The following is a 22,446-nucleotide window of genomic DNA, read 5'->3' as shown; positions in this document are numbered from 1 at the left end:
TCATATTTGGCCTTTACTGGAGTCAGGTAAATCCTGGAATCACTCCAGTTGCTTGACAGGTTTGGGACAATGCATCCATGTACTGTAATCCTAAAGAACAATCTCCTTTAAAAACAGATGGGCTAAACAAGAGGAGATGGCTGTAGTAAGACCAAATAGTTGGGATTCCTGGAAGTTTCTTTTCTTTCATGTGTACATTTTTGCTTTATTTCAGGACACCTTTGCATTGTGCTGCTTCTTGCAATAGTGTTCATCTCTGTAAACTGCTGGTGGAATCCGGAGCGGCTATTTTTGCTTCAACTATAAGCGATATCGAAACAGCTGCAGACAAGTGTGAGGAGATGGAAGAAGGTTACATTCAGTGCTCCCAGTTCCTCTATGGTAAGCTGTGACACAACCTCACAAACCCTTTTAGCTTTTCTAAAATTCATCCCATTTTGTGTCTCTGATCTGTACGAAACATCTGCTTAGGCTCAGACTTGACCATACTGTCCATCACCTCCCTCTCCTTTCCAAATGCCAACAACAGAATATTCTTTTCATTATTACGTTGCTTATAGCCCTTCTCTGAGTTACTTCAAAGTCCTTCTATTTTTACAGATTTTTACAGTTTAATTTGGCTTAGTTTCAAGGAAATGCTTCCACAGAGAGGTTTGGACAGTAACAGTGAGCTGTCAAGCATCTTGACAGAGATACTCCAGCTTCCAGATGGACACATTCCTAGCAGCAAACATGAAGAAACACCCTTTATGAATTACTGACTTGCAGGATGCATTCAGTTACTAAGATACATTTGGCAAGAAAGTGTCTTGATGGAGCAGACAAATTTTTCATTTACATGAGAGAACATAAGCATCATTAATGGTCTATAGACCTGACATAGTGCAGGTTTTCAAAGGCTTCAGCTGTAACTGGCTAAGGCTGCTGTAGAAAGCAAGGCCCGTGAGAAAAATGCAGCAGTTCTGTAAAGCTGCTTTGCTCAAACATTTGTAAAACTATTTTTATCGCCAGTTGAATAAAAGATTGTAAAGTTTCCATTGCATATATAATAATAGAAAAACCTCGTGCTCTAAATTGGCTTAAAATATTTTATAAAATTTGTTTTTATCACGTAGTTAAATTTCTGAAAGCATTTCATCATGGAAGCGCTGATAACTGTTCATGAAATGTTACTAGTAAAAGGCTACTCTTTGGGCCACCATGTCCATACTAAAAGTCTCAGAGGAGAAAATAGGATATTTTAGCATCGAGGGGGTTCTCTGATTTGCTGTTAACAGGAGTGCAGGAGAAGTTGGGGGTGATGAATAAAGGAGTGGTGTATGCCCTGTGGGACTACGAAGCCCAGAACAACGATGAGCTGTCGTTCCACGAGGGCGATGCCATCACCATTCTGAGACGCAAGGACGACAACGAGACGGAGTGGTGGTGGGCCCGCCTCAACGATAAGGAAGGCTACGTGCCTAAAAACCTTCTGGGGGTAAGTTCTTTTAAAGTTTCCCTCTCTTTTCTGCTTTTTATGTCCTCTGCAGTAGGAACAGAAGATGGGGCTTTGGTCAGAATCTCTCTGTGCATCACCTGGATGCGCTGCAGGAAGTGCTGCAAAGCAAATGACCCTTATTCTCTCTGGCCTCTGTCATCACCAACAACAGGAGAGGCTGTGGGTGGGAGATCTGGGCTGTTAATTATTTTGTTTAATATATTTTATGCTTTAATCTTGAAGACTTTTTTCCCCCCTTGGCTAAACTATAGGGCCCCTGATTAAAGTGTAGTGGCTCTGAGCAGCAAAAAGCTTTTTAGGAAGTTTTTTTTGAAGGTTTTTAATACCTGGCCCAAGTTAAGCAACATATAGATATGTACAAATTTTAAACCAGCAAAAAAGCCTTGAAGGTGACAACTTTAGCCAAGTTGTTGATGCTGCTCTCAGTCAAATGGGACCCTGCTGTCACTAGAGACCAGGGATGATGACAAACTGCGTAGGAAAACCTGAGAGAGCAGGAAATAAGCTCTCTGGAGCATGACAGGAAATTCTTGTATTCACATTAAAGTATCCTTTGGTCTGGTCTGGGCTCTTGAGCAAAATGAACCGAGTCATTTCCAGAGCAGCGCTTTTGCTGCTGTGGGCTCTTGTCAGCTCTTGGCACCCCTGCTCCTTCTGGCTTCATTTTTCTGAAGTTACCTAAGAACATGCTGTAGCCAACAACAACCTCACCCCCAAAAACACTTCATCCCCCAATTCCTGTTAATAAGCACCCCTTGGTTATAACGGAATTGATTTATATTTAACTTGGTACCCACCATGCAAAGCCTAATAATTTTTATTCTGTTTTTACAGTTATATCCACGAATAAAACCCAGGCAGCGAACCCTCGCTTGAATTCAGTTGTACAACGGTGTGATTCCGTGCTGGTAACTGGAAACTTCAAACATACACTGGAGCCATCATTTTTTGATCATTTCACACAGAGAAATAAAACTATGCTCTTTAGTTTTAATGGTGCTTTCTCTCGTTAAATGGACAGCATCCGAGATTTTCAAGATCTGCAGTTTGTAAAAGAGGATGGTTTTTATGTGACCCACCACTGATGAGGAGAGCGATACCTCCGCTACCTGCAGTGTTGCACCAGCTCTCGTCTCCAGCAGTGTTTTAAAGTTCCATGGTAGGAGCTTTCTTGTGTTCAATGTTCAGAGGCGTCGCTCACGGGGTGCAGGTAACGCTGTCCCCTTTGCTCCGACCCCACAGTCACTGTCCCACGTCAGGATTTTGGATATTCTGTTCGATACCAGTGAACGTTGAGTTCTCGTTACTGCTCAGCTCTTTGGGTTCTAGGTCACGAGGTCTTCACCTATTACATGCATAATTAAGTAGCCACCAAAGCTTTACGAAGGCTAGGATTTTAAGGGGTAACGTGCTGTACACTTAAATCCTAGTCTAGACAACCCCAACAAAAGCTTTACATAGTCTAGTATTATTTACGTTTAGAGTCAAGCTAGAGAACTAACAAAACAAACAGTATTTGTACACTTCTCAAAAACCCCTACACAAATATTTCACTGGGTGTTTTATTTTCTTATTATTCAGCCTATGGCACCAGTGTTACCTCTGCTAATGTAAAGGTTCCCCTACTAACGGCCCGGGCTTGTCCCCTGTGGACAGAACAGCCAGTACTGAACTTGCAGCAGCAGCAGCTTAAAGGATTCCGTACGTCTGCGTGGATGAAAGTGCAATAGTTGAGAAGGGTGAGAGTGGGGTGAGGGTTACACCCTGGCATTTGAAGCCTGAGTCAGTCTAGGAGAAAATTAGGAAGGACTGGGTAGAAGTAGGAAGAGGCTGGGGTAGATGCTAAGTCAAGGAGAAGAGAGAAACGAGGTTGAGGAAAGGATTGGAGAAAGGCAATAGCTTATTTGAGGACAGTTTCTGTGGTTCTTGGCAGCCTCCATCTGTTGCCAAGGCAAGTTATGCAATAACCTATCCCACTACATCGCCGTTTCAAGGAAAATACAAAGCACTTCACTGGAATTTTAATTGTACATGATTTTATATACCAAAAGAATATTTTGAATTTCCCATTATAAGTTTTAGCCACGTTTCTTGTAATTTTTCTCCCATTTAACAGTATGCAATTTGATTAATTCTTCATGTACAAGTTCTGTGTATAATTTATATATCCATTTCTGCAGTGCTGTAACTTGCTTTTACCACAGGTTAGCATTAACTGTATATATTGTGGTGAAAAGTGAAAGGGTATTATTGTTGAAGAATTTGCTACATGAATGTGATGATTTCAAGAGCCTATGATACACTAATTCAGAGAAGATGTAAATGTGCACAATAAAGTACTGCTAAGGCACGGCGGCTGCATTCTCCACTATTTTAAAGAGGTAGCAACAGCAGACAAGCCTCTGGTCACAATCTACAAAAAAAGACTAATTCCAGCTTGCTGCATTTTATCTGTTAACTCCAGTTTCCTCCTCCTTTTACCAGCTGCACAGAAACATGACTTGCCAAACAATTATGGAACCTTCTTACCCCAATGTTCCAGCTGTGGCAAATTAGTACTTGTCTAGAAAAGCTCTCAAAGGGTGCCCTGCACCCCCAGGTGGCCACCCCAGCCTTGGGTGCTGCTTTACTTGGCTTCTACCAGCGTCAGCAGAGGGAGAGCAGACACACACCTGGCTCAGTCGTGTGGCCAGAGGATCCTGCCCAAGCTGAACCCGTTAACAACACTTAGAACTAAAATTAAAAATAAAAAGTCAAGAGTTTCAGAGCTTCAGAGAGTCAAGACCACAGTGTCCATCATTAAACAGGTTATATATTGTGAAATTATCACTTCATTATGCTCTTTTTTTTAAATAAGTGAATTAATTTATTCATATTTGTACATTAAATTGTATACAATTTCAGATAGCGTTACAGTTAGATTAACAAAAGCTTGTTACCAAAAAGAAAATACAAAACTAAAAATTATTCTGGAAGCTTATTTATTACAGAAGGAAAGTTTCAAGATCGTGTTCGTGTAAGTCCAATTTGGTGCTATTTGGTGAAATATTTAAAATGAAATGCTTTTAAAAATCAAGTGAATTCTATAAAATCATATCTAAGGCAGATATTATTGTACATTGATTTTTAAACATTTGGATAGAGGGAAAAACCTGAGATCTATACCCAAAAGCTATTCTCTGCAGAAGAGACATACACATTTGTTTGCTTTCTGTAGCAAACGATATAGAATTGTTACTATAAAAGTTGTGCTGTACATTAGCTGTAGTGCAGGTCACTTTCATATTAAGTGCCAATAAAAGGCTTAACAAAATATACAAAGTCTTAAAAGGTGAGGCTGTTTAAAGCATTAATTGTATACATATTGCACACTATAGTGAATACTCATGGTTTGAAAAAAATACTCACGTTGCATTTGCCAGTTCTTTTATAGCCAACCACACGGGAATGAGAGGGTCAAGAACAGCAAATGTCACCAGCTGTAGAATTAGTGAGAGGCAGCTCCACCAGGTCTGGTGGCTTCCCTTAAGCGGCCAACAGTTTGCTGGTCTTACTGGTCCCGGGACTCGTAAAGAAGTTTTGTTGCCTAACGTGAAGACAAAACATCATTGTATTAACTGAAGTTTCACCTCAGCTCCTTCCAACCCCCCAACATTTCCTTTAATGAACCCAAAGCTTTAAGCACCTCCTCTGCTTTTTTCATTAGTTTAAAGCATTTAATAGCATTCTGTAATTTTTTGAAGCTATTCAACCTGAGGTCACTGATGATTTTAGATCAACTTTTGTTTCTTCTTGGTCAGAAGTGACCACTTTTGATAAAAACTGCCTTTGAAAAAGTCAGCAGTAATATTATGTCTGAGATCTTGGTAATCTGGCTGATCATATGCAGAAACATGTTATTCTGTCCTATATTCCTCCTACCTCTTCTGCCTCCCCCTTGCACAGTTTTCCTGAGCTGTTCTACTTGTCTCCACCTACAGGATCAGCCAACCCCTCCCATGGGAACAGCTGCGTGGTCTCTACCAACAAGCCCTGTTAGGTGCTGTTAAACTGGCACCTCTGAAAAACCTCACTGCACTGATGGGTTACTCACAACTGAGCTAAACTCCTGTCAGAGGAGACAAAACAGGAGGGGGAGGACATTAAATTCATCCAAAACATATGGGTTCTCCCCGTACTGTAGGAGTTGCTTGTGAAAGATGAATTAGAACAAGTGAGGAAGCGCTGAATTGAGCTCACGGGGCAATACACAGGCTGAGTGTGCTGGGCTCAGCACGAGTTAAACGCTGGGGTTGGGGGCCTGGGGGGCTTAACAGCAGTGATAAAGCAGCAAACAGCTACACTTGTGTTTGCAGACACCTTATAAATTACAGTCCTAATTAATAATTGATAAGAGGCACAAAGTCCCAGAACTAGTCGGGGTGGTTTTGATTTTTGCCTCCCATCGCTTTGCCTTATGAAGTAAACAAAAGATGAAAGAGTCTTCCACAGGGACCTGCTTCCCCCTCCTTGTTCCTTCAGCAGCTTCTCCGAATTTTCATGAAGTGATAAAACAATTAGCTGAGGTTTTGTTCAAGAGAATGAGTTCAGTGAGTAACAAAACCTAGGGACCTTGAAAGTGGAATTCCTGTCTGCTTTTCACCCAAGGACATACAGGAGATCTTGGGGAACCCTTTCTAGTGCCTGGCTGCTTTGGGTACCTGAGCATAAAGCTCAAGTCACTTTCACAATAACCATCCACAGCTTCTGTTTTCTTAAGCAACTAAAATCCTTAAGGGAAAGACTCCTGCGGCCGCATGCTCCCTTCAGAGAGTATTTCACAGAATCACAGAATCTTCTAGGTTGGAAGGGACCTTAAAGATCATCTTGTCCAACCATCAACCTAACTGACAAAAATAGACACCCACACAACAAACACGGAACAGCATCACTAAACCATACCTCCCAGCACTACATCAACCCGTCTTTTGAACACCTCCAGGGATGGTGCCTCAACCCCCTCCCTGGGCAGCCCATTCCAATGTCTGATAACCCTTTCAGTGAAAAACTTTTTCCTAATATCCAGCCTGAACCTCCCCTGGGGCAACTTGATGGCATTTCCTCTTGTCCTGTCGCCTGTGACTTGAGAAAAGAGATCGACCCCCATCTCTCTACACCCTCCTTTCAGGTAGTTGTAGAGAGCAATAAGGGCTCCCCTCAGCCTCCTCTTCTCCAGGCTGAATAACCCCAGTTCCCTCAGCCTCTCCTCATAAGACTTATTCTCCAGACCCCTCACCATCTTTGTCGCCCTTCTCTGGACCCGCTCCAGCACCTCAATGTCTTTTTTATGGTAGGGGGCCCCATGTTATGGTATTTCCCCCATGTAAAGATTTTCTTCAGTGCTCTTAAGTTTTGCCTCCTTTGCTTACCTTGTGCATAGCTGCCAGCCAGCTCGCCGACAGCTTCTTGTTACAGCTGAAGTCTTCGCTGGCCGTAAATTTCATCTGCGTGAGCTCCTCTGATCCCGGTACCTTGTACTGCAGAATCATCCCGATGGCACGAGTGTTACCTCCTGAGAAAAGAAACAGGAACTTAAACAGCAACAGGTTTTAACCATCCTTCTAGTTAATGAGCACGTTTGAAGAAAACTCTCTCATCACTTAATTCAAAGCGCTAACGACTGCAGGAGCACAAACAACTGCCACATCAGAGGAGGTGGTGACCACGGGGGTTAATGCTGGGCAGTGGAATGTGCAGTCAATGGTGTTTAATTCTCTCTGTCACTGAGGCAGCACTCCTGTGTAGGAGCCATCACATAAAGCCACGCCACACACCCTAAGGATACAGAATCACAGAATCTTCTAGGGTGGAAGGGACCTTAAAGATCATCTTGTCCAACCGTCAACCTAACTGACAAAAATAGACACCCGCACAACAAACAAGGAGCATCATCACTAAACCATACCTCCCAGCACCATACCCTCCTGTGTCAATATTACAATGTCCTCTCTTAAGCAGATGCCACAATTTCACACTGTAGCCTGCAAATTCTAAACCAAATTACTGGTGTCCAACCAGACCCATATCGGGGGGGCCCTGCTGGACACACAGCCTGGCAGAGCAGGCACAGCTCCTCCCAAAGGGTGGAGGGTGGGAAAGATGCTTCTGGCAGGACCAGATGACAACTGGTGATGTCATTTACTTCCTGAGGGAAATCCGACACAAAAGACGTTGCTCTGGCAACAGTTTGATAGCGAGAGGTTTGTGTATCTTTTTACTCCGGTTGCAGAGAGATTAAGATAAACGAAAGCAAAAATACAGAAATGAATCAAAAGGTTTGTTTAGAACGCCACGCTCCATCGGCGTTACTTCCTGAAGCAGCAGAGCATAAACTAAGCCCCAGGAACAGCACCACTGGACACAAAAGGATGCTTTTGGCAATGGTCTTTTTTTAAAAAAAAAAATAAATCTGCATTTGGGTGCTCCTGGGGGCCATTACTGTAACATCCAAGAAGCCAAAGACACCTCAGTCTGAGCAACCCCACCAAAGCCCCCGAGCAGGGTTTACAGAAGTTGTTCCTCCTGTAGGAGAAACTGAAATCCAGCTTCATCCCTCACTCCCCAGCATCTCCCTGGTCAGACCAGCAGATTAAGGGACTACTCAAAGATCAACCAGTGGAAATCAGACACCTACAGCCATGACCAGTTTGCTCATGTTTGACTCTCCAGGACAGTGCCGAGTAGCACACCTTGTACAACAAGGGGTAGTTTTTCTTTTAAAGATGTGTAAAAGCAAACTATTAATTAACATCTAAATTATTCAGTGCAAAGCCTTACTGGACAGTACACAAGAAGCATATTATTCATGTCTGGTGTACTCAGGTCAGCACCCTCTGATGAAGCAGGGGATGTCTAATCCTATGTACCACTAAAAAGACTTATTTCTCCTCTTCCCTTCTCTCTTCTAGCACAGACAGTAGCACACGTGGTCTAAAGGAGGCATTGAGTGTTTTAGTTCTCAAAAAAAAACCTACAAAAACATTCACACTCAGTTTCAAACAGAGAGATGGGAAGGAATAGATACACGTCATCTTTGAAAATAACTTGAACATCTACAGATCACACAAAAAACCCCAGGAAGAAAGATGGGAGAGGGACCGTGACAACATGCTGAGGTGCGTCATGCTCAAAGGTACTGGTGATACCTTCAGTAATATGCTGGCTCTCCAGGAGGCTGGTGTAAGTGTGAATATCTTTTTCTACCATCAAGAAGGAAGGCAGGCAGGCAAAAAGATAAAGCAGTGAGAAGAGCAGTGAACAAAGAATTACAGGAGCATTAAGTAACTCAGCAACACATCTGGTTGATTTGAACACCGAGATAAGTTTATTAAAGCTAACATGCTGAACCAACTGAACACTGCACAGACAGGTTGGCCGATTAGAGATTTCCAGCAGTGACAAAGGTGTTGCTAAAGAACAATTATTAAAATTCCTGACCTTGTTTGTTCTCATTTCAGTGAAATCACATTCAAGTTCATCCTGAAATACTCTAAAATCTGGTAAGAGACGAGGCAGTAAGTAGCTGCCCTCTGATTCAGATGTTACCAGTTTCATTTGGCCACCCCTTTGTCTTAAATGAAATTAAGAAAGCATAGCTTAATTATCTTTTCCTCCACCCCCCATTATCTCTCTCACTCTCCTCACAACTCTTTGTACCAGTAGAAGAGAAATCCCAGCTGGATTCTGCAATGGAAGCTACCAAAGGCTAACAGGTCCCTCTTATGAGCTTTTGAATCACCAGATGTTTACATCTGGCCAAGAGAAAGGCTCAGAGCAGACAATGACCACCTTTACTCAGGTTTATGGAGCAGCTCTCCCATATTTTCTCCAATATGGGGAAAGGTCATTTCTCCAATTCTTAGGTTTTCCCCAAAATCCCAGTAGCCACACAAACAGAGCTCCACACACTGTACCCTCCTCTAGGAGCAGCTCTAACTGACATAGTTACACCTCAGTTACCAGAACCTAGAACTGCACTGTCTAGCTCAAACAGCAATTACAACATCACTTCTTTTTTCTCTTAATAGTTAATTTGTATTCAATGAAAAATTTACCTCCAGGAGTAAATCCCTCTGTAAGTATCTGAACAGTTGAAATCTGTATAATTTCAATTTCATAGTGACTGTCTCCATCCAAAACCAAATACCTACATAACAGAAGAAAAAGAAAAAAAAATTTTTTCTACAATAGCAAGTCCAAAATTTACCTCCAGGAGTAAATCCCTCTGTAAGTATCTGAACAGTTGAAATCTGTATAATTTCAATTTCATAGTGACTGTCTCCATCCAAAACCAAATACCTACATAACAGAAGAAAAAGAAAAAAAAAAAAATTTTTTTTCTACAATAGCAAGTCTAAATCAAATGAAAATTAAAACAACATAATCTCTCAGTGACTAGCTGTTTATACATTCTTTGGGGTGGGGAAGGAGAGAAATCAAGCAGGAAACGTTATTTTTCATTGAAGTTCTTCACTTAAAGGAAAAAGAAAACCAACACAGTTTGCCAGGAGACCCTTTCAAAAATATTAAAAATACTCTTCCAGAGTTCTGCGGTGAGAAGAGAACAGAGTCTAAAGTGTTGTAGCCAACCAAATGATAGGTAATGCTTTGGCTGTAACGTAAAACAATATGGTGCTGTGCTACAACTGTTCTGAAACAAGCTTTTATCAGTGGCTACAGACTTTTCCCTCCCTGTGATCCCCCATTAACCTGTAAAACCAGTGTGTTCCAGTGGCATTATCAGCACGTGGAGCTCCACCATTCTGAGGTGCTCTGATCCACACTACTTAGTGCATTCTAACAAACTTGCTACAGAGTCTAAAGTGTTGTAGCCAACCAAATGATAGGTAATGCTTTGGCTGTAACGTAAAACAATATGGTGCTGTGCTACAACTGTTCTGAAACAAGCTTTTATCAGTGGCTACAGACTTTTCCCTCCCTGTGATCCCCCATTAACCTGTAAAACCAGTGTGTTCCAGTGGCATTATCAGCACGTGGAGCTCCACCATTCTGAGGTGCTCTGATCCACACTACTTAGTGCATTCTAACAAACTTGCTCCAATAAAGTTCTATCTGTCTTTCCAGTCCGATTACTCTCTCCAATATCCTCATAGCAAGTTACTCTTATACTTTGTTTAGGTTATTAGATAATAATGTAGCTGTAAGTGCAATAATAATATAGTTTGCAATTGCAATTTCTATCAATCTCTCTCACCTCTGATTGTTGGAAAGTCGACAAACCATGAGCTCGGATTTATCAGATGTTCCCAGAGTTACAAAGAATGTAGCACCTGGAAAGAAATGTTTTAGCATTTGATTGTAGAGTTCATGAAAAAACATTCAAGTACCAAAAAGAATAACTAATTTTTACTCACTGCATCTAATACACTGATTTGTATGAATTAAGAGACTAATTGAAATATCCAACTGATGAACATCAGCAGAGCACTCAAGTATAAAAAGGTGATATTTAATTATTATGTTCTGAACCACAGGACCTTTGACAATTTAATTTCTCCCACACGTTGTAGAAATACAGATGATATCCAAGATGAATCTTTTAAAAACAATAACAGATTAGGAGATGGCAAAAATAGGCAATAGAAGTCCCTATCTTGCCACCATAATAAAAACTATTGTTTCAGTATTAAAAAAAAAAAAATTACAGAAGAACCTAGTAGCAGGATGTGACCTTCACGTCTTTGCTTAATAAACAGTAAAGACACCTCTTTTTCCTTACTGAAGGTTGGCTCAGGCTTACTTTGGGGTCAATGAACTTCACCCTTCATGCTATGTTTCTTCCTGCCCAAAACAACTCCTTTGACATCAGGAAAGTCATCTCAGCTACTTCAGTGAAGTGATTCATACCTTCAAATAAAGCAGACTACACGCCTAACCACTTTATTTCCTCCATGCCTCACGCTCCCTCTGTTACCTAATCTCAATACTGTTGGTCTGGGAAATGAAGAAAACAACAACCTACAGCCCTGCCAAACGGTCTGCAATCCATCTCCATCACTGAACCCCGCAGCCTCAGACCTCACTCTCTGTTGCACAATTTTAGAGTCTCCCTGACCCCTCGGTGCTGCTGTCCCAGGCTGCTGCTGAAGGGAGACAGAGAGGCAACAGCAGCAAAACCACGAAGGAGATCACAACCTCCATCTCTGACAGAGATCTGCAGCTCTACAGCAAGTCAGGAACAGCTTCAGACTTTAACTGCTAAGCACAAATGCAAGCAGGACTAGCTTTTCACAGAATCACAGAATCTTCTAGGTTGGAAGGGACCTTAAAGATCATCTTGTCCAACCGTCAACCTAACTGACAAAAATAGACACCCACACAACAAACAAGGAGCATCATCACTAAACCATACCTCCCAGCACTACATCAACCCGTCTTTTGAACACCAATGATCCCATTTTCAATGGGATCTGCAGTTTAAAATCCATTCCTAAACTCATTTACACCCTCACCTGCAAAGCAGAGCGAAGAATGATTTGTGTGTTACAGGGATGAGCATAGTCCTTTCCGAACCTAGAACCTCCCTTGGAGCATTCACGCCAGACATGTGGTTTAGCTCAGCAATTACAGACATTGGAATCATGCTGAGAGCCCATCCAAAGGCACTGAATAATCACAGAATATTTTAAAAACCTGAAGACTCAGCTTTCTTAATATAATTGGAACACGAATTACTGTATTGCATGTAGTTTTAATGCCACGCAAAATCGACCACTCATGATGATCTGCCATCAACTGTAGCTGTAGGCCACGGACAAGATTAAAGCTCATAGATGAAGCTTGAAACAAGTGCTGTGTTTTGTCAGAAAATATTAAAATATTCCCTATTGTTTAGTATTTTTCATCCTTATTTAAAGTAAAAAGAATACAGCTAAAAGATGGATTATTTTAAGGACAAAAAAAAAACAACTGCACTTCATACATCTGTTCTCGGAGGTGTTAAAAATTCTTGTGTGTTTAATTAAATGACTCCTTGTAAACACTGACTAAAAAGTGTAAACTTCTCTTTAAATTAAACAGATAACACAGAATTATTAACTAGCAAAAAAGAAGCACAACAACAAAAAATAGTATTTAAAGGAGACAAAACCGCAGCTTGTTTAACAAGAGGCATTACTGTTTATCCCATTTGTTCAGCACCGCATTTGAATAAGTATAAATGAGATCAAAAGAGCGTACGAATTCATTGGGTCCTTACCATTCATCAGCACTTTCAGCTGTTTGTCATAAAACTCTGTTTCTTTCTGAGAGACGAGGGCACACTCCGCACACTGGCGCACGGGGTCCACGAAGCACATGCGAGGCAGAGGCACTTTTTTACTGCAGCACTTGTCACAGAAGCACTTCCCGCATCTTCGACAGTGATGCTAAACACGAGAGGACATTCTGTTTGCTTCACCATGTACACAGGAAACCACCAGGGAATAATTCCATAAAGTTACTCTATTAAATATCCTCCTCCCCAAAAAAAACCAGAACAGTCTGTTGAGTGGGAAACACACAAGCTGAGGGATAGGTAAAGGAAATTTTTAACTGCTGGAGCGGTAAAAAGAAATCTCTGGAGATTGAACACAAAGGACTGAGTATAACAAACAGCAGCACTATAGGGCTTTGTTGCTCCTCTGTAAACATGCTTCTAAGCAGACCAGAGAAGACACTGAAAGGGCTTTGCAGCGTCCAGTAAATCCTTCACCTTACTGTCAATAAAAACACAACAAAAGAGTGGTTTCTAGGTCCCTTCCCACTTCCAAGCAAAGATCTTGGGAAACTTCAGCTACAGATCTTATTCTTCTCCCTTAAAACTGATTCTCAAGCTTTTCCCGTGGAAACTGAAAACTTAAAGCTGTTTCTCTATCAGAAACACCAGGCAGTGTGGTACAAACCCAAAGAAGTTACAAAACCAGAACCAGTATCACAATGTGTTTCACAGCCACTGAACCTGCACCCAGGGGCTCGTGCCCCAGATCACCACGGGGTGGGACAGTCCCAGCAGGTCTGACGTGACGCAAGGTCATTGCCAGACAAGTCTTCCCAGGCAAGCAGGATCTGTGGCTCAAAGCAAGTTTGAACAGTTTGATACAAGGAACTGATACGCTGCAGATTTGGCCAGCGTCAGGCTTTCCTTCCAAGCATTATGCAAAATTCTCTGGAGTGCCTGTTTCCCAGGGCTACCTCCATGGACTTCCCAGAACTTACACAAGTAGAACACAGCAGCCTCATCAATTAGGGCTTCTCCATCTAAATTCTCCAACTGACCACCAAGCACGCTCTTAACCCATCAATTAAAGGTAAAACAAGAACTAGGAGAATGTACGCTCCGTGATTTAGGAGAACTAGGATCCCTAACTGACATCCTAACACCCTTCAGGCCTCCTGACAATTTAAACCTATCTGGTATAACATATTACTATGTTTGGTTTACAACTAATTTCTCTTTCCCCCCCTCCAAACAATAAATTTAAAAACATCGACCATATCAATGCACTACAAGTCACACTTCCACATCTTTTCTCACTTTCACAGTCGTGTGTCAGTGTAGTTCTACAAAGGAATGACATTCCCTGCTAAAAAATCATCTATGGCCTTTTTTGGGAGGCTGCTTTCCTTCCCCAGGCAGAAACCCCAGTATCAGCAGAATGTTTTTCCTACAGTAATATTCCATACACCAGCCTACATTCCACAGCGACCTGCCTACTTTTATGTAATGAATGTGATTTAATTCTAATGTTAGTGTTTTCTCTTCATCCAGGGACCCTACCTACAGCTCACAGCAATCAAGGCTGTTTATACTTCCTACTTTAATCAGAAATTCCAACACAAGATAAATCCTGTTTTACCTCTGGAACAGAAGGATAATCTGAGTTTTGGTTCTCCGCATTTAATAATACGTTTCTTAAATGTAAGATTGTAATTCATCACTCTTGAAAACATATTTGCTTACATTTCCACAACTAATTTTAGCTCCTAAAACAGGACTGAATTAGTTGGTTTATGTCAGTACCGATGTTAGCAGCCCATTCCAGCAGGAGTTCCTCAAACTCTTCCTTTGAACATAAATCCTGTGGGTACCCAGTAATTTGGAAAAAACCCTAACCATGTATTACACATTGAGCAACAAGGATTTCAAAGAAACAGAATTAAAACAAAAAGGATGTCTACTCCAAAAAGACAGATCAGAAAGAAAAACTACTGTAAGTTCTCAGACTGTGCATGCCATTCTACCAAAATCTACGTTTTTAAAATCGAAAGAAGTCCATGTTAGTATTTTGCAACAGTTAATGCTCTACATTTCATTGATTTCTCTTACCTTTCTAGTTATGAAGTCAAATTTCGTATCACACTGCATACATCTTGGGCACTAGAAAACAGTACAAATTAAAATTAATCTACAAGATTTCTAATGCTTTAATCCTACTACGATACACACAGACTGAGCTTTATGTTAAGCCCTAAAAAGAAACACCTCCAACAAATTTCCGTCCTTTATCTTTTCACCATAGATGGGTTTCATTTATTTTAATACTGATGTAGTAAATTAATGTCATCCCCATTTGTAAGACAAAAAAAAAAGCTGCCAAACTAATTCACCCCAAGGAATCCTGCATCTTGCCTGCAGTCAAAGCTACGTTTCAGAAGTACTCATCATGCTTAATTATGTTTGGCTACGCAGACAGCCATGTATTCCAGAGTAAACTGTTTTTATATATAAGTTGTCATTCCTCACTGTATTATACTGGGATGCTCTGTTGACTCTCCAAAACATTGTTTACATATTTTAACGCTTTGGGTACTTACACATTTTTGGAACATGCGAGGAGATACTTGGTTTGTATCCAAACCACTAAGACTTAATTTTTATTCCAGCTACAAAATGTCACTTCCTGAAATATCTCTTCCCTAAAACAAGCTTACACCCACACTCCTCCCAAAAGAAAAGCCAGAAAAAAATTAAGAAGTTCTCTCTCACAACAAAATACAGTTTAAGGGGCAACAGGTTTGATTTTCTAAACTAGCAGAAGTTATCGGTGATTGTTCTGACAATTAAAATTTTCTACATAGAAATTCACCCACCAAAGGGCCGATACCCAGCACTTCAGATGATCAGACTTTCACCAAGACTTTATGTATTTTTATGCACCATATAAAAAAACATCCTCCAATTGCTTAGAATGCAATTTTTATTAGATTTATTTGTAAATATTAATGCAAAATTATGCCTGACATCTGAGTCAGGAGAACATGGTTAGATCCTGTAGTAAATTTTATAACACTCGAAAACCTAAACACTTCAAACCAGGCTCTCTCACACTACAGCAGAAAAACATCTTTAAAACATGCCCTAAGCCGAGCAGGTGCTATTTGCTAGCACCCAGTAATCGCCCTTTGCCTTTAATTAACACAACTCAACACTTAACCCTTTACCTTCTATAAATTCCTCCAGATTACAACAGCTTTTGACATCTATTTTGGGGACGGATTTTTGCTTCAGCAAAATACCAGCCACTGTCAAAAATTCACTAACTACAGCCAAGAAAATACCACAGCAGCTAAATTAAAAAATGTCTAGAAACTTTTCATTTTCTTTTGAAGTACAAGCTTGTTAATAATTTGCAACAGTTTATATGAAGTGTTCCGACATCTAAACAAAGGCTGAACAAATTAGAGAGTAACTGCAGCCACTGTAATGGAACATAAATAGCCACCTGCAGTAGCTATAAACTATCACAATCGTTTATGTTGGGATGCAATAAACTATCTGTCTCTGAATCACACCCAGAAGAGAACCAGAAGTGTCCCTGAGTTGTTTCAAACAGCGAACTGAATTAAGGCATCCAACCACCGCTTGTCACAATGGCTGCAGAAAAGCTCATTCTAACACTCACTGATGAATAACCCTCAGCATAAATAAAGCAGCTTCAGCCTTCCCCAGGTTCCATCTCTGTAACAAGTACCACTCTGCAGTTAATACCACATTTTGCTTCACACTGATCGTGATTTTGTAATTTTGACGTAGCTTAAGAGGTTGTCTGGGAGCTGGACTGGCAGGAATTTTGGTATACTTTGAATTTACCAAGGGTCTAGCTCATTTTCTTAACAAAAACATGCATTTTTTTGGTGTGTGTGTCAGAAATTAGAAAGCACAAGCCAAAAACTAGGGGGAAAATGCTCTGTATGAAGTCCTAAATAGACTTCATACATGATGTTACACTAAACATACAAGCTGCTTTTCAGGAAGGAACAAAGTTATTCATCCTCTTATTTAATACACACTCTACAGAAAAATATTTCTGAATTCCAGACCTATCATGATAACACTCTCTGATATATATAGTGGTCATAAATAAACCACAAGTCAAAGGGCACAGAGTAGCAGGCATTGGGCAATGAGATTTTCGACACAAACACCCTAACCCAAGCAGGCTGGATGCACTGTTCCTTCAAGGCACTTCTGCTTTAAGTAACCGGAATCAAGTGATTTCATTTGCATAACATCTACTTCTGCATCGCCTGGGAAGACATCGCTACTGAGGAGCATCTTGAAAGGTGAATCCTTCCTATTCATCCACATGCTGCCACAATTAGAAAATGCACGAGCACTGAATTAGGCTTTATTGCTTGAAGGGTTTTGGTTTTTTTTAATCACATTTACGGAGAAGACAGCATGACACTTGAGTTACTTTTCATGTCTCTGACACATAGGCTTTTTAAAACTACTGAAAATCTGATTTTTTTTTTTGACAAATAGAAACAAAAAGATATGAAGTAAGAAACAAAAATGCATGTCACAACTATATTCGTTGCACAAACAGTCAACATACCACTAATACTGATATTACTTCATATAGCAAGAGGAAAATGCAAGAACATCTGACAGATGTTGCATCTTGGTATTAATTTAGAAATACTGAGAGGTAGTTCATTATAAACAGTGGATCTTCTCACGTGTTTGCTGAAGTGTGGTAACAAATTTGCATAACACTTCGGATCCAGCTCCTGTAGATGGCCAGGAAGCTGTAGTTACACTTCACATGCTTTATTTGCATATACAATAACAAAGCCATTCAAGAAGTGATGCAAGGCAACACCTGGTTGAGCTTCTTAACACAGTGAACTTTTGCCAATGAGAAAGTTCACAAGCTCATCAAATCACACCTCGTAACACCCCTGACCGAAACAGCTGATGCCAGAATGGGAAACAACACTACATGACCATACAGCAGATGTGGTGTTTGATGCCTTGTCATATTAGGATTCTACAGGATCAGCTCACAGCTGGAGCTACACACATTTGCCAGCAGTCGGAGGGCAGCTCAGAGAGCCTGAGCCATCGGAGGGACCCAGCAATTATTTAATTTATATCATAAATAAGACTACCAAAAAAAAAAAGTTTTCTTTAGTCCTCCTTCAGGACTACAGAAACTTCAAACTCCTCACAGCAACCAATATTTTAAGACTGTATGATCTCATGACACAAAATTAAAAACCTGAAATATATTTAAATGTCACCTAAGTTTAGCAAAACTGCTAACTGCCATAATTTTTAGGTGCCTTCCCTTTTAGGAAATAAGCCAGTAGACTTTTCCTGCAGAAGAGAAATAAAGCTACTGAATTGGTGAGTGTTACTGGCTGCACAGCAGAAGCCAGCTTATTAGAAAAGCCAGATCAATGTTTGGTAATAGTTGCCTCTTCCCTTGGACACAGAAAACATTTTTACTTATTATACTGAAATAAATTAAATCAATGTCTGACACAGTAACATCAGCAAGAGTTCTTGTAGAATTCACTAATTAGACAATGCTATCTCTCTAAATTTCATTGCATTAAAAAAGCCATGGGTTTATAAGCTTCTCTGTATTACAGCATACTTGCTTCATTTAAAAAAAAAAAAACAACGTTTCATCAAACCGACATTAGAATTTCAATACACTTTGACGTAAAGAAATACAGTGAAATAACCTTTTACAAAATAACAATACATGCAAGATTAAGAATATGAATTAATACATGCATTTAAGCTGTTTGTATGTAATACACCTCCTCTTAATTGCAACTATCACTGAGCTCGATGCAAAGGCCACATTCAGTCACAAATAAATGTCATCAGCCTATTGACCAACTGACTACAAGAGAAAAGTTGAATTTTAAGGAGAACGAATACCTGCAGTACAACTGTAATATCAAATTCAAGCGCATATCAGATTGATGTATCTGAAATGTACAGACTTAATTCTTAAATACATATAACTAGTTTAAATAAATCCTACCACAATCCTCAACCTACCTTTAACTGAATTAGGATGGTACTATTTATTAGACTGAGTTATAAATACCTCACCTCTTTTTTTTATTTAATGAAATGAGTCTGCTATTAATCCAGGACTACTGAAATATAAAACTACATTTCAGAAGGTCGTGGAGAAAACTAATTTTGATTTAACAAATTAAATCCACTGATGATGACGGTGTCAGGAACCAGGTTTCCTGGTGGCCCAGGAGAGTGCACACAGGGCACAGCAAGTCACCTACGCAGCAAAAGCAGACACCATGCAAGACGAAGGGAAACCACTTACACAATTAACTGCTCAGACTTTGCTACATGTTCCCTGATAAACACACACCCCGTCAGCAACACACCCAGCGCAGCGCACCACAGATGGTGCCAGCCTCCACAGCCACCAGTACCTTCAAACGCCACAGCTCCTGTCACTGAAAGTTTTATTTTATCAACACTTTATAGGAGACAGATACTCAGTTGCAACTGATGACAGGGAGAACTGTTTTGTTTTTTTTTTTAATTTGCCAAGCATAGATGAGATTTGAGTAAACTCCAAGATGTTTTAGCAAACCGCTTGTTTAAAACAAGCTGAAGAAGTCACTTTCCAATTAGAAGCTGTTATTTTGGACAAAACCAGCAAGTGAATTACTAGCCATACAGCTTAAGACAGTAAAAGTATAGTCTCAGTCACTTGAGCTGCAGCCACTGCACTAGCAGAGCCAGTCTCCTCTATTATTGCTTTTACACAGAACTTTTTTGCCTCAAGAGGTACCAGGAAGGGGCAAAATTTTCTTCCTCATTCCTGACCAAGGGAGACTTAGAGTTCCTGCACAAAACTGACCAACCATGCCAGTATCGGGCACAGAATGGCTTTGTTTAATGACTCCCTGCTTAAACTCATATTGGCTCATCAAAAATACATCTCAATTCTGGTCACACATAAATGCACTGGCACGTATCCACACCACCAAACGCTGGCAATAAACAAACAAATAAACAATTGAATCCAAGTTGTACGAGCATCTAGCTGTAGGGGCTGGGAATAAGTAACGCATATTACATGAAATTTAATATAACACCATGATCTCAGAGTTTACTCAAAAAACATTTAAAGGCAAAGTTGACTGAAATGGTTATGTCATTCCATACTCGCTTAACACTGGGAACATTCACACTGGGAGCCAGAAGGGCTGTTCTAACCCTGTTGCCTTAATGTTTTCCATCTATTTTATTTATTTTATTTTTTAAATCAACACAATCTTCAGCGAGGGACTCTTTGTCAGGAAGTGTAGTGACAGGACAAGGGGTAGTGGTTTTAAATTGGAATAGGGGAGATTTAGATGAGATATTAGGAAGAAATTATTTCCTGTGAGGGTGGTGAGGCACTGGCCCAGGTTGCCCAGAGAAGCTGTGGCTGCCCCATCCCTGGAAGGGTTCAAGGCCAGGCTGGATGCCTCTTTGGGCAACCTGGTCTGGTGGGAGGTGTCCCTGCCCATGGCAGGGGGCTTGGAACTCGATGATCTTTAAGGTCCCTTCCAACTCTAACCATTCTATGATTCTGAATTACCTTTATAAGCATTTAAAGGGAAAGCTCCACTAAAGAGCAACGCTGCAGAGCTTTTAACTCCTTTTAACTCCTCTCAGTCCCTCACTGACTGTGGGGACGGAGCCGCGCACCCCCAAAGAACCAACGTCGCTCCCGTCCTTTCGAGTCCATTAATCGACGCGAAATGAAGAATTGGGGTTCACGACTAAAACAACCGACCCGGGGGACCCTCACCCGGTCGATCGGTCTGTGAGGTGAGGTGAGGCCAGCCGATCCCTCAGCACCGGGCGGGCCGGCTCCCGGGGACCCCACCGGCTAACGCCGCCCTGAGCCCGGGTACAGGCAGCCAGCCGGTACCCGCCCCGACCGGCACCGAGCCCCCCGACCGGCACCGAGCCCCTTAACCGGCACCGAGCCCCCCGCCGGCCGCGATCAGGGGGCCCCTGAGGCGTCGGGAACACCCCCCACAACCCCCTCCCCGGGGAAGAAGGGGCGGCGCCCCCACCCCTACCGATACCTCCTTGTCGGGAACCCAGGGCGGTTCGTCCAGGCCGAAGGGGCTGCGGGCGGAGCGGTGCTCGGGCACCATACGCAGCCCGCTGGGCGAGCGCACCAGCTTCTTGGCGTCGCGGGCCTCGCAGCCCGACATCTTCCCCCCCTCACGCTCCGCCGCCGCTACTCGCTACCCCGGGACTGGCAGCGCCACTACCCAATGGCAACCTACACCCCAGAGAACGGGCATATCGTAAGGCCAATGGGAAGAAGCGAGCTGCCGCCAGTCCCTGCCCACCCGCTCCAGACGCCCAATAGAACGCCGGCTCCGGACTTCCTAACCAATCCGGTGCCGCCTAGGGGTTGAAGGCTGGCATAGTATTCCTTCCCCGTCCCGTCAGGCGCTCGGGGCGCATGCACAGCGGGAAGTGCCGGCCCCGCAACCCGGAAGCGGAGGGCGGGGTTTGCTCTGAAGGAGTATCGTTCCGCCGGTGTCCCTCCGCCGGAAGCCGCCTTAGTGCTGGTAAAACTGCTCAACGGAGTGATGATTAATCGGGCTTGAATGTCCCTGCTTAACGGTAATTAATTGGTAGAAATGATTGAAAGTACCCCACAGATGAGTTTCAGGATAGGAGCGTTGCTTTGCAGCCTTTTTACGCACGGCACAAAGGGGCGTGTGTTTGCTAGTTCAGTGTAGCCGCAGTGAAATAGTTCTGTCCCTCAGAATATCTTGTAATTAACGTCAAAAGAAACCCCACCAACAAAATAACATCCCAACTATTTACATCTAGTGGGTTTTTTTTTTCAGCAAGGAGCTGCTGTGTTACTCTCAGCACGGTTCTGAAAGGGAATAGGCTGGTGATTTCTTCTCTCCCCTCTCCCTATCCCCCTAATACCCTTTTTTTTTAAATTTTTGCTGACTTTTAGGGTTTCTCACATAACACACGGCACCCTGAGCAAGCTGCAGGGAGGCCACGGCAGGCTGTGGGTGTGAGCAGCGTCTCTCCTCACGTTCTCTCCTCCCTCCCTAGGATATACTGTAGAGAAAAAAAAGGGGATTTTTTTTATTTTCAGCAAGAGGGTATTAGAACAAGCGTAACACTGTAATTTGTAATAGTTACTAAACTACGAGGTCCAGAGTGATTCAAAGGGAAAAACCCTGGAGAAGGGTAAATATTGTGGTTTATTACCCATTTGGCCCCTCAGAGCTGAGGTGGGAAGAGCCTCCTCGCCGTGAGGGACTCTCTGTTGCCATGGTGAGGGTTAGCACGGCAAATACTGAAGAGAAAGAAGCGAAATTAGATTCATTAAGGCTTCTTCTGTAAGATTAGTTTCTGTTGTTCCAGAGCGGAATCCAAGGCGTGGATAATCTTTGATCCGAGGCGTTATGTACGGAGACGCTCAGGGGGCTGGAGCCCCTCTGCTGTGAGGACAGGCTGAGGGAGTCGGGGGGGTTCAGCCTGGAGAAGGCTCCGAGGAGCCCTCAGAGCCCCTTCTAACACCTAAAGGGGGCTACAGGAGAATTGGGGAGACACTCTTGATCCGGGTGTGGAGCGACAGGATGAGGGGGAACGG

At 42.1% G+C, this 22,446-nt stretch overlaps 2 protein-coding genes across 6 annotated transcripts; one reads left to right on the top strand and one right to left on the bottom strand.

Annotated features, from left to right (window-relative positions):
• Positions 1-198: 198 nt before the first annotated feature.
• Positions 199-3,848, top strand: LOC106897113 (apoptosis-stimulating of p53 protein 1-like). The gene is made up of 3 exons (XM_014957511.1): positions 199-381; positions 1,278-1,477; positions 2,333-3,848. Exons 1-3 carry the CDS (start codon positions 342-344, stop codon positions 2,372-2,374), a joined length of 282 nt encoding a protein of 93 aa, XP_014812997.1. The 5' UTR covers positions 199-341; the 3' UTR covers positions 2,375-3,848.
• Positions 3,849-4,340: 492 nt separating this feature from the next.
• Positions 4,341-21,097, bottom strand: ZFYVE21 (zinc finger, FYVE domain containing 21). Of its 5 annotated transcripts, none has more exons than XR_001413725.1 (8): positions 20,891-21,097; positions 14,865-14,915; positions 12,756-12,924; positions 10,752-10,827; positions 9,744-9,835; positions 8,975-9,033; positions 6,907-7,049; positions 4,341-5,084 (listed from the first exon to the last, which is right to left on the bottom strand). XR_001413725.1 is itself a non-coding variant. In XM_014957507.1 (8 exons), the coding sequence occupies exons 1-8, from the start codon at positions 21,026-21,028 to the stop codon at positions 5,049-5,051; spliced, it is 759 nt and encodes a 252-aa protein (XP_014812993.1). In that variant the 5' UTR covers positions 21,029-21,091; the 3' UTR covers positions 4,341-5,048. The 5 variants fall into 5 exon arrangements, 4 of the variants coding, with proteins under 4 accessions (XP_014812993.1, XP_014812994.1, XP_014812995.1 ...); XM_014957507.1 differs by lacking the exon at positions 8,975-9,033 and adding an exon at positions 8,683-8,736 and having other exon boundaries at positions 20,891-21,091; XM_014957508.1 differs by lacking the exon at positions 8,975-9,033 and adding an exon at positions 8,683-8,736 and having other exon boundaries at positions 20,897-21,088.
• Positions 21,098-22,446: the final 1,349 nt, after the last annotated feature.

The sequence above is a fragment of the Calidris pugnax genome, unplaced genomic scaffold (assembly GCF_001431845.1).
Source record: "Calidris pugnax isolate Ruff unplaced genomic scaffold, ASM143184v1 scaffold211, whole genome shotgun sequence".
In the NCBI taxonomy this organism is placed as follows: Eukaryota; Metazoa; Chordata; class Aves; order Charadriiformes; family Scolopacidae; genus Calidris; species Calidris pugnax.
This window is presented reverse-complemented; position numbering and strand designations above follow the sequence as displayed.

Bases quoted from the DNA above. Each gene is read 5' to 3' on its own strand.
- LOC106897113 (XM_014957511.1), top strand. From the start codon at position 342: ATGGAAGAAGGTTACATTCAGTGCTCCCAGTTCCTCTATG. The intron at 382-1,277 runs GTAAGCTGTGAC...TGCTGTTAACAG, and splicing joins GTGCTCCCAGTTCCTCTATG to GAGTGCAGGAGAAGTTGGGG. The intron at 1,478-2,332 runs GTAAGTTCTTTT...CTGTTTTTACAG, and splicing joins TGCCTAAAAACCTTCTGGGG to TTATATCCACGAATAAAACC.
- ZFYVE21 (XM_014957507.1), bottom strand. From the start codon at position 21,028: ATGTCGGGCTGCGAGGCCCGCGACGCCAAGAAGCTGGTGCGCTCGCCC. The intron at 10,828-12,755 runs GTAAGGACCCAA...ATTTCTTTCCAG, and splicing joins GCTGAAAGTGCTGATGAATG to GTGCTACATTCTTTGTAACT. The intron at 8,737-9,743 runs GTAAATTTTGGA...TCTTGATGGTAG, and splicing joins AGAGGGATTTACTCCTGGAG to AAAAAGATATTCACACTTAC.